We start from the raw sequence: 11,876 nt of genomic DNA, 5'->3' as shown, positions 1-11,876 counted from the left end.
TAATTGTACCGTTTTCTGGGGGGCGGGGGGGGGGTTATTTTTCTCGCCAGGAGAAAAAGACACAATCAATGAGATGAGGTTTCGAACCCAATATGCGTATGGTAAAAATCCAGGCACAGTGAAACGTTGCTTGTAATTAAAGCAACTACTGTTCCATGGAAATGCCTGCTTACCATTTCTCCATGTTCATCATATTACAAGAGTCAGAACGTCACGAATGGACAACATAAAGCATGATTTCTAAACGACTAACAGAATTAATACAAGAAATAAAAGAAAGAACTGTTTCAACATTGACTAAGAACACCAAATCATTCTTGCAATTTACTTTTTTTTCTTTTTTTTTTTTGTACTTTTCATTTAGGTTTTTGATCGATTTTAGACCCTTTTTTGAAAAAAAAAACTTACAACTAAAACCTATTGAAGGCCGCACTTGGTCAAATGAGTTTTTAATGAAAGAGAACACGCTCATTTGTAGCGTTTTCGTCTATAGGTTTTACTAAAGTTCAACTTTGCTCGGTACACAACCAACCGAATGTTTCCTAAAATAAAATAAATAAATAACTAAAATGAAAATCAATAACTGTCTTTTGTATTTTGGTTTTACTCTAAATCTTTTTCGTTCTCAAAAGAATCTCTAAAATTAAAAGCGAATTACTATTATGCAGAATGAGGTTGAATCGATAACTCTCTTTTCGGTTGTTTTCTGTTAAAATTCCACCTGGAAAAAAAAAATCATTCAGTAAAACCGCTTTGAACTTTTTCTTGGGAGTAAAAGCAGCTGTCCAGGAGTACTGTACTAACTCGTATTTATTCGTACTTATTAACTCAGATTATTTTAGTATACTCCGAGCATTATAAAGGACTAACTTAACAGAAAAAAAATCACTAGTTACATTCAATAAACGTCATACCGATACAGCGGAAATTTTTAACAAGAAATGCTTCATCTTTTACTTGTTAAAAATCATTGAACTGCTGCCATGCTGAAGCACTGCCTTGAAGGGTTCTCTGGTACTTATTCGATCCTATTTTGTCGAGCCACTAAGTTGTGGGCGGAGGAACAGCACAAACACGTGTATATATATGCGGGTGTGTGTATATATCTATTTTAGGCGGCGAGCTGGCAGAAACGTTAGCGCGCCGGGCGAAATGCTTTGCGGTATTTCGTCTGTCGTTACGTTCTGAGTTCAAATTCTGCCGAGGTCGACTTTGCCTTTCATCCTCTCGGGGTCGATAAATAAAGTACCAGTTTCGCACTGGGTCGATGTAACCGACTTAATCCCTTAGTCTGTCCTTGTTTGTCCCCTCTATGTTTAGCCCCTTATGGGTAGTAAAGAAATGTATATATCTGTTTGTGTGTGTATTCCGCACCATCTACATAAATTATGGTTTTTACTTTTTTCTCTCTCGTTCCTTTTTTGCATTAACCTTCCTTGTATTTTTTCTTTTCTTTTCCTTCTCATAAACCAGCATCCTAATATTTTTTCAATTCATCTAACGTCATGAACTGAGACTGAACGATTCCTTAAAGATATACGGCATGTTATGTACAGCATATAAGGTACTAAAGTGTACCTCAAAGCATGAAACTATTAATAACTTTTTTGTAATTGTCTATATTGGATTTACGAATTTTTGCACAAGGCCAGCAATTTTGAGGGACAGAGTCAATTGATTACATCAACCGCAGTACTCAACTGGTACTTATTTTATTGAGTTCAAAATGATGAAAAGCATGGTCGATCTCGGCAGCTGGCAGAAACGTTAGCACGCCGGGCGAAATGCGTTGCTGTATTTCGTCTGCCGTTGCGTTCTGAGTTCAACTTTGCCTTTCATCCTTTCGGGGTCGATAAATTAAGTACCAGTTACGCACTGGGGTCGATGTAATCGACTTAATCCGTTTGTCTGTCCTTGTTTGTCCTCTCTGTGTTTAGCCCCTTGAGGGTAGTAAAGAAATAAGTATTTGAACGGGTGGAGGTTTACCAATACCATCAACTCCAGTTCTTGATTGGTACTTTATTTTTATCGATCTCAGAAGGATGCAAAAAAAAAAAGCAAAACTGGCTGGAGTGGAATTTGAACTCAGAACATAAATACCCGAAAGGCAATACCACATAACATTTTCCAACGCGCAATTGATTTTACCAATATAAAATGTTTAATTCTATACACCGCCAGGGCTTCATTGACTCTGTATAATTGTATATGTATATATATATATATATATATATATATATATATATATATATATATATATATAATATATATATATATATATATATACACACACACACAAATTTCTATTCGTAGGAATGCACAAATAAACATTCACGCATAAACAGCTCTGAAGGTAGTCACTGCTATTTCATGTATGAACACAATAACCTCTTTAAAGGGGGTTTATTATTCAATGCTTGCTACACCTCAAAGGTAATGGAAACGATCACATATCTTTCCCTCTAGAATTAGGTTTTCCGTGAATGAAAGACCATTCACTTTTACGAACTTCAGTGAAAGCAAACGTCGCTGTTCGTGACACCATCAAAGCTTTCGCAATCATTTCAGTACCTCGCAGCCGATGAGAATAACTTCAATGAAAAGATTGTTCAATAGGGGTTCAGTAACCCTAATCATATTCAGTAACATAAAGCAGTCGCAGATAACCCACTCCGCTCAAGATAAGGATACAAAAATACATTTTTCTTACGTATGAACAACGTACAGTTAAAACCTCCCGACGCTTCGTTGAGATAGATGGATGGATATTAGATAGATAGATAGATAGATAGATAGATAGATAGATAGATAGATAGATAGATAGATAGATAGATAGATAGATAGATAGATAGATAGATAGATAGATAGAGATAGATAGATAGATAGATAGATAGATAGATAGATAGATAGATAGATAGATAGATAGATAGATAGATAGATAGATGATAGATAGATAGATAGATAGATAGATAGATAGATAGATAGATAGATAGATAGATAGATTAGATAGATAGATAGATAGATAGATAGATAGATAGATAGATAGATAGATAGATAGATAGATAGATAGATAGATAGATAGATAGAAGATAGATAGATAGATAGAGAGATAGATAGATAGATAGATAGATATAGATAGATAGATAGATAGATAATAGATAGATAGATAGATAGATAGATAGATAGATAGATAGATAGATAGATAGATAGATAGATAGATAGATAGATAGATAGATAGATAGATAGATAGATAGATAGATAGATAGATAGAGATAGATAGATAGATAGATAGATAGATAGATAGATAGAAGATAGATAGATAGATAGATAGATAGATAGATAGATAGATAGATAGATAGATAGATAGATAGATAGATAGATAGATAGATAGATGATAGATAGATAGATAGATAGATAGATAGAAGATAGATAGATAGATAGATAGATAGATAGATAGATAGATAGATAGATAGATAGATAGATAGATAGATAGATAGATAGATAGATAGATAGATAGATAGATAGATAGATAGATAGATAGATAGATAGATAGATAGATAGATAGATAGATAGATAGATAGATAGATAGATAGATAGATAGATAGATAGATAGATAGATAGATATAGACAGATAGATATAGATAGATAGATATAGACAGATGGATATAGACAGATGGATATAGACAGATGGATATAGATAGATAGATATAGATAGATAGATATAGATAGATACATATAGATAGATAGATATAGATAGATACATATAGACAGATGGATATAGACAGATGGATATAGACAGATGGATATAGACAGATGGATATAGATAGATAGATATAGACAGATGGATATAGAGAGATAGATATAGATAGATATAGAGAGATAGATATAGACAGATGGATATAGATAGATAGATATAGAAAGATATAGATAGATAGATATAGAAAGATATAGATAAATAGATATAGATAGATAGATATAGAAAGATATAGATAGATAGATAGATAGGTAGATAGAGATAGATAGATAGATAGATAGATAGATAGAGATAGATAGATAGATATAGATATAGATAGATATAGACAGATAGATATAGACAGATAGATATAGATAGATAGATATAGACAGATAGACAGATAGATATAGACAGATAGATAGATAGATATAGACAGATAGATAGATATGGACAGATAGATAATAGATAAATAGATAGATATAGACAGATAGATAAATAGATAAATAGATAGATATAGACAGATAGATAAATAGATAGATATAGACAGATAGATAGATAGATATAGACAGATAGATAGATAGATAGATAGATAGATAGATAGATAGATAGATAGATATAGTAGATATATTATGGATATACATAATATATGTTATAGATATCGGATCGATATGATGTATATACTTTATACTTGTTTCAGTCCCTGGATTCTGGCCAAGCCGGGGCACCGCTTGGAATGGATAGTCGAACAAATCGACTTTAGTACTTATTTCAGGTTGTTGTTTTTTTTTGTTTTTTTTTTTGCAATTCTTGTACTTATTCTATCTTTTCCGTATAACCGGCCGAAACTGTTACGATTGTCTGGATACTTGATTAAAGAGAGATTGTTGCGAATGGTCCGTCCTTGTTTTTTCCTGTCCGTCCTTTTATTGTCTATCTGTCCGGATGCATTATTCTCGTCTGTTGTGTTCTAGTTCCACTTTTTGGATCTGTATGTGTGTGTATGTATGTATGTATGTATGTATGTAGACACTATTTTCTTAAAAGATATATACCATTTTAATAAAACCTTTACATGCTTTTACTGAGAATTTCAGGTGACCGTTCAACGTGAAGTTGAGAACCGGTTTCTCTGTTTGTATTTTTTCTTTCAACTTCAATAAAATAGCATTTCACTCAACATTTGTTATTTGAGTACTACTTTTTCCACCTTATTCTGCACGAGTTTGCTTACTTGCGTGTATGCATATACATATATTTATGTATATCTATGTATGTGTATGTATGTGTATATATATATATATATATATATATATTAATCGATTTCTTCATTTAGTTTGCATTTTATTCCTTGGTTCTTGCTTACACCAACTACTTAATAGCATCTATGTGTTGTCTTTTGATATATCCCCTTTCTTAAGTTACCCCCTCTTTTTTTTTCTTTAGATCTGATTCCACTATATACATCACACAATTCCGAAATACATGTTTGGTACATCAAACACTAAACTACAGTGAACGCCTGCATTACTAGTGCATTCTTTTAAAATATTCAATAAAACCAATTCCGTTATCGAAAAAGAATTGTCACAAAAAAAAAAAAACCCATAAAAAATAAAATACTAAAAAATAAAGGAAATCTATTCAACAGGTTTTGCTCTGGAGGGAAACTGTCTGAAGAATGGCGTGCGTAAATGTTCTTAATCCAGTGCTTCACCATTTTTTTAATCTTTGGATCTATTTGATCATTATTTTACTCTGGTAGAACCCCATTACCTTTCAACATTTAAAATGTCCAGTTGTTTGGGGGCCAGCCCAGGCTTTGCGGCTCATCAAACCGAGGAGGGCAAAGTATAAAAGTATCGGCTGCTCTTTCACAGATGTGTAGTAGGGCCTGTAGTAGTGAAACCCTGACTGCTATCGGGGCGGAGAGGGCCATCCGCAAGCAAGTTGGTTGGAAGCACTCCGTCGGTTACGACGACGAGGGTTCCGGTTGATCCGATCAACGGAACAACCTGCTCGTGAAATTAACGTGTAAGTGGCTGAGCACTCCACAGACACGTGTACCCTTAACGTAGTTCTCGAGGATATTCAGCGTGACACAGAGTGACAAGGCCGGCCCCTTGAAATACAGGTACAACAGAAACAGGAAGTAAGAGTGAGAGAAAGTTGTGGTGAAAGAGTACAGCAGGGATCACCACCATCCCTGCCGGAGCCTCGTGGAGCTTTTAGGTGTTTTCGCTCAATAAACACTCACAACGCCCGGTCTGGGAATCGAAACCGCGATCCTACGACCGCTGCCCTAACCACTGGGCCATTGCGCCTCCCTGCAAGCAAGTACGACCCTTGTGAGTCAGAGTGGCTGTCCCAGTCCTTGCCATCTCCCGGAGCAACACCTTTTTCCATTATGTCCGCCGGGACCACGACGTGTGCCGACAAGTCTCTTTAGTTACCTCTTAGAAACAATGGCACATATATTAAGTCTCTTTAAACGTAGTCTAGTAGGGTTTTTTATAATTAGATATTATTAAATATTATTAGGAGTTGTATAAAAATTAAGATATTTTGTCTGCGGAAGTATAACCAATGTATCGGACATCACTTTCAAGAACGAAATTCTACGGAAAATGAATGTTTACTAATAAAATATGTCATGAATATACAAGGACAAATTTATTTCTAAAAAATGCTTTTTCAGTGCTACACCAATGCATGCCTGTGCTTGCTGCTGTTGCTGTTGAGCGAACGGTCTTCGTCCCTGAGCTCGCAAGATGGGAGAAGTCCGAAACGTGGTCCTTTGCTATTCGTAAGACCCGCAGAAGAGAGAGCAGGTCAACCCCCGACACCAAGAGCGTCGACGGATGGATGAATGCACATCCAGGCTCAGCGGTTGCGTAGGAAGTCGGGGACAAGAAACAGGAAGAAAAAGTGAGAGAAAGTTGGAGCGAAAGAGTACAACAGGGGTCGCCACCACCCCCTGCCAGAGCCTCGTGGAGCTTTAGGTGTTTTTGCCCAATAAACACACACAGCGCCCGATATGGGAATCGAAACCGCGATCATCTGACCCCGAGCCCGCTGCCCTAACCACTGGGCCATTGCGCCTCCACTGCTCAGCCAGCTTTGCACACTATTACGTTGAACTATGTTTAGTGTTAGAGAAAGAAACCTGTTTCTTGAAATAAGCAAAACTTTTTTTCATAGACATCTGAAATACTACCGTGGACATTCAATTTGATATTTTGCTGGCGTTGACTCCACAAAATATTCTATGAGTCCGGGTTGCGGATCCGTGGAACAAGCTGCCAGACGAGATGGTGAAGATGCCGACGACCGCTTTGTTCAAAGCCTCCCTGGACCTCAAATGGCCTGAACTCTTTACATGAACACCACCCTGTACTTAACTCCATGTCCCCCTACATGGCCTTGCTATTTGCTTTTGAGCCAAATTAACTAACTAACTAACTAACTACTCAGGTGTCACACAGACAATGGGGTAGGATGACTGTACTAAACGTTTAACGTTTCCATGTTCTATTGTACTAAAAATTACCTTGAAGTGTGTGTATTAATATCCGGACTAATTATGTTAACAACTGTATGTTCTCCCTCTCGTGTTTGTAAATGTCACCGAACACATTTAGAGATTGGAACATGAGGTTTAAACCTATCCAAGTTCCTTATTATCAACAGATTTTGTTGAAGACATCGAAAACGTCAAAGACTGTGATTCCTATCATGAACCAATCGAAATAATATTGATCTGTTCAAAAATAAATAAGTATATAATTGGAGAAGTACAAGTGACGTTCTACATTACTAGATTGCGTCTAAAAATAACCACATTATCGATTTTAAAAACGTAATCCATATTCCAAAAGGAGAAATATTTAGTCAGCTTTCATTATTTCGATTCGTTCGACGAGAATAAATTCAGATTTATTTTTCTTCTTCTGTATCCAATGAAGGATCTATATGGAGCTATGACTGCGGGGCTGAGTAGATAAGGTTCGGATTTGGAAGCGGAGAGGGGGATACAGGTGAAGCACCAAGAGGTACGGATATGATAGCTCTTGTCTTTTGTTTACTTGTTTCAGTCATTACACGACGGCCATGCTGGAGCACCGCCTTGAAAGAATTTTCGCCGAGCGAATCAGCCTCGGCATTTATTATTTTGGCAAAGCCCGGTACTTATTCTATCGGTGTTTTTTTTTACCAAACCGTTAAGTTACAGGGACGCAAACACACCAACACCGATTACCAAGTGATGGTTGGGGACAAAAACACACACTATATATATATATATACACACACACACACACAAACACACGGCGGTCTACTTCCAGTCATAATTTATATATATATACGGGGGCGCACTGGCCCAGTGGTTAGGGCAGCGGGTTCGCGGTCGTTGGATCGCGGTTTCGATTCCTAGACCGGGTGTCGTGAGTGTTTAATGAGCGAAAACACCTAAAGGCTCCACGACCTCTGGCAGGGGGTGGTGGCTTTCTTCTGTTGGCCTGCTCGCTTAGCCAGCGGGGTGGCGTCATTTGAAGGCTAAAACAATGCGAAGCGCATTGTGACCATCGATGTGTAACATCTGATGACCTGGTCGGTCACGTGATATATATATATATATATATATATAATAGGGGATTTTATTTATCTATTTAACTTACACCATAGAGGCGTTTATATAGAAAAGAGTCGGAAATAAACAAGTGCGCCAAAGACTTCAATATATTTGGACATACATGTTTCATACAGTTTGTATATTCTTTATTGATTGCAATCAGATGTTGTGACCATACTGGAGTACGATATTTCAACTACACACGCGCGCATTTTTTTTCTTTTTTTTTTGTGGTGGATGGAAGCACTCCGTCGGTTACGACGACGAGGGTTCTGGTTGATCCGATCAACGGAACAGCCTGCTCGTGAAATTAACGTGCAAGTGGCTGAGCACTCCACAGACACGTGTACCCTTAACGTAGTTCTCGGGGATATTCAGCGTGACACAGAGAGTGACAAGGCCGGCCCTTTGAAATACAGATACAACAGAAACAGGAAGTAAGAGTGAGAGAAAGTTGTGGTGAAAGAGTACAGCAGGGATCACCACCATCCCTGCCAGAGCCTCATGGAGCTTTAGGTGTTTTCGCTCAATAAACACTCACAACGCCCGGTCTGGGAATCGAAACCGCGATCCTACGACTGCGAGTCCGCTGCCCTAACCACTGGGTCATTGCGCCTCCTGTTATGTGGTACGGCTTATAGAAAAGATTTCTGCTTCCTTACCTTTCTGAAATATTTAAATTTTGATTCTAGATTTTCTGTTGATAATATTTTTTCATAATTTTTAATCGATGTTTTAAATTTTTAATGTATGCTGAAGAATGGTATTCTCATTTGAGAATACGATTCTTGCAAAAATATGCTTAATAATTGAAAACATAAACCTGAGAATATCTTAAAATTAAAGTAAGAATGGTGGAGGAACATAAAAATTCCCCTGGCATTTTTTTTTTTTTTCTCTTTTTGCTGAAATGTAATTTACGGTGCTTAAAATATACACATCCGAAGAAAGAAAATATAGCTTTTGCTGTACCAAATACCTTTTGATTCTGTTTTGAAGGAAGGCCTATATAACAGAACGAAAGTAAAAGCAGGTGGTCAACAAGTACCCAGTCGATTTATAGTTTATTTGTACTTATACAAAATATGGAAGAGAAAACCAAATATACACACACATTTTATATATATATATATATATAATATATATATATATATATATATCTTTTACCCTTTTACTTGTTTCAGTCATTTGACTGCGGCCATGCTGGAGCACCGCCTTTTAATCGAGCAACTCTACCCCGGAACTTCTTTTGTAAGCCCAGTACTTATTCTATCAGTCTCTTTTGCCGAACCGCTAAGTGACGGGGACATAAACACACCAGCATCGGTTGTCAACCAATGCTAGAGGGACAAACACACACACACGCATATATATATATATATATATATATATATATATACATATATACGACGGGCTTCTTTCAGTTTCCGTCTACCAAATCCACTCACAAGGCTTTGGTCGGCCCGAGGCTATAGTAGAAGACACTTGCCCAAGGTGCCACGCAGTGGGACTGAACCCGGAACCATGTGGTTGGTAGACAGGCTACTTCCCACACAGCCACTCCTGCGCCTATATATATATATATATATATATAATATATATATATATATATATATATATATATTATATATATATATATATATATTATATATATATATTATATGGAAGAGACCGGGAATTGTGGCGATTTGCTGTACTTGGAGATGTGTGAAGCTAGGTAAAGTAGCTGTCATCCATACATACAAGCTTGTTCTTTAGAGGTACCGGAACCATATAAAATGCAGTCGAGCCGGTGCTGCACAAATAGATCCAGGTCTTTGGCACGTAAAAAGCAGCCAGCACACTGTAAGGTGGCTGATGTTATGAAGAGTATCAAGCCGTAAAATCGATGCAACAACAGACAATAGGAGTTTAGACAGCTCGCCGGCTGACCAGCTCCTCTCAAACCGTCCAACCGATGGAAAACGAGCGTTAAACAAAGATGACAATGATTATTATATAGACACAGAAGTGAGTGTGTGTGTGTGTAATAAAGTTCGTTAAGGAACCTACCTTTTGTCCTGTGCTTGTGGTAGACTCCAGCAGCAGTAATTAGTGTATCCGGTAGTAAAAGACAGAGCGCTGCCATGAGGTGTAATGTTTGGGCAAGAGGACAGAAATGTCGCCAGATTCGGCGTATAAGGGTAAAATGTACTGGCCGAAAAACAGTTTCCATGTTCGAGTTAAGAGCATGATCACGCCCAAGCTTCACTCCATCGTTAGCATAGTTGCCCGTACGGAAAATGCAGGCAAGTATGAAAAGAGGTACACACAGTATTGATACAATGACAAGAACGAGCTGAGCCGTTAGTTCCGCCGGAGGAATTAGAGAAGCCCGCCATTGTGCTTGTCTTAACACCAGGTAGCGCTGTATTTCACGGTAAGTAATGTAACTCTGAAAGCCAATCACAACTAAGCAATACCATATTGACCATAAGGAATTTAGAACGGAGCTTTTTACAAATGTTTCCATAGCGACGAAAAGAGAATCTCGTTATGTGTATCCAAGTGTGTGGGAAGGGTCAGTATATATGTATGTATATATGTATGTATGTATGTGTGTGTGTGTGTGTGTGTGTTTAGTGTCTGTATTTATATAGGAGAAAATATCATGTATTTAAAACCTAATACTTGTTTTAATATACATGGTATTATTATTATTATTATTATTTTTTTATTATTATATTTTCTGTTAATCTTGTCTTTTTGTCAAGTTTCAATGTTTCGTTATTGGTGTTTGCGAACGTAAAAATCAGCAGATATTTTAAACAAGAGATTTTAAAATACTCCAGGCGTGTAGAGGTAATTTAGAGAGGCACACTGTGTAGTATGTCCGGACATATTTTCCAGGAAGTGAGGGTCGATGCAGGAGGAGTTTCGATCTGAATAGGCGTTTCTTAGAATTCCAGAAGTCACTTTATTATCCAACGTGGACGGCGATTCTTTGACATTGGTAACAGCCGTCTTCATCTCTAGCACTGGAGAAAATAGAAAAAGAATATTTTTAAATAGAGTGAGTTTTAACAATCTTCACAATACACATCATAAGCAAACTCTGAAAAACCTCATTGAATAGGAAGAAGGAAATGAAACTTGATAACATTCATGCATTTATGAAGGACAGATGAAGGAGAAGAACAGTTATTGGAATTCATTCATGGAAGAATGTTGAACGTGTACTGCTTGCTGTGCAGCACTTATTTCTAATTTAAGCACAATGCCAGTAATTCTTGAGGAGAAGGAATTTGTTGATAATTTCTATATTTTATGGACCTCGAAACGATGAAAAGCAAAGTTAATCTCTGCGAGATTGGAACTCAGAGCACAAAGAATCCCGGAGCAAATACCGCGATGTGTTTTTTTTTTCTTCTGATTATCACTCTGTCGCCTTAAACTCCGTGTCTAAAAATAACGGTTTTTAATTAAAGCACAAGGCCAGCAATTATAAGGAGGAGGGAATAAACAATATCGAAGCTG

General features: G+C 37.0%; 1 protein-coding gene across 2 annotated transcripts in view; it reads right to left on the bottom strand.

The window, feature by feature from the left end:
* Window positions 1-11,386, bottom strand: part of LOC115223212 — a 206,381-nt gene extending 194,995 nt beyond the window's left edge. The window contains exons 1-2 of one of the 2 annotated variants that reach the window (XM_036512332.1): window positions 10,973-11,386; window positions 10,413-10,934 (exon numbers count right to left, since the gene is read on the bottom strand). In XM_036512332.1, coding sequence (XP_036368225.1) covers window positions 10,413-10,872 — 460 coding nt within the window. In that variant the 5' untranslated portion in view covers window positions 10,873-10,934; window positions 10,973-11,386. Of the gene's footprint in view, window positions 1-10,412 lie in introns of both variants that reach the window. The other variant, XM_029793688.2, reaches the window with a different exon arrangement.
* Window positions 11,387-11,876: the final 490 nt, after the last annotated feature.

Source organism: Octopus sinensis, linkage group LG22 (genome assembly GCF_006345805.1).
Source record: "Octopus sinensis linkage group LG22, ASM634580v1, whole genome shotgun sequence".
In the NCBI taxonomy this organism is placed as follows: domain Eukaryota; kingdom Metazoa; phylum Mollusca; class Cephalopoda; order Octopoda; family Octopodidae; genus Octopus; species Octopus sinensis.
This window is presented reverse-complemented; position numbering and strand designations above follow the sequence as displayed.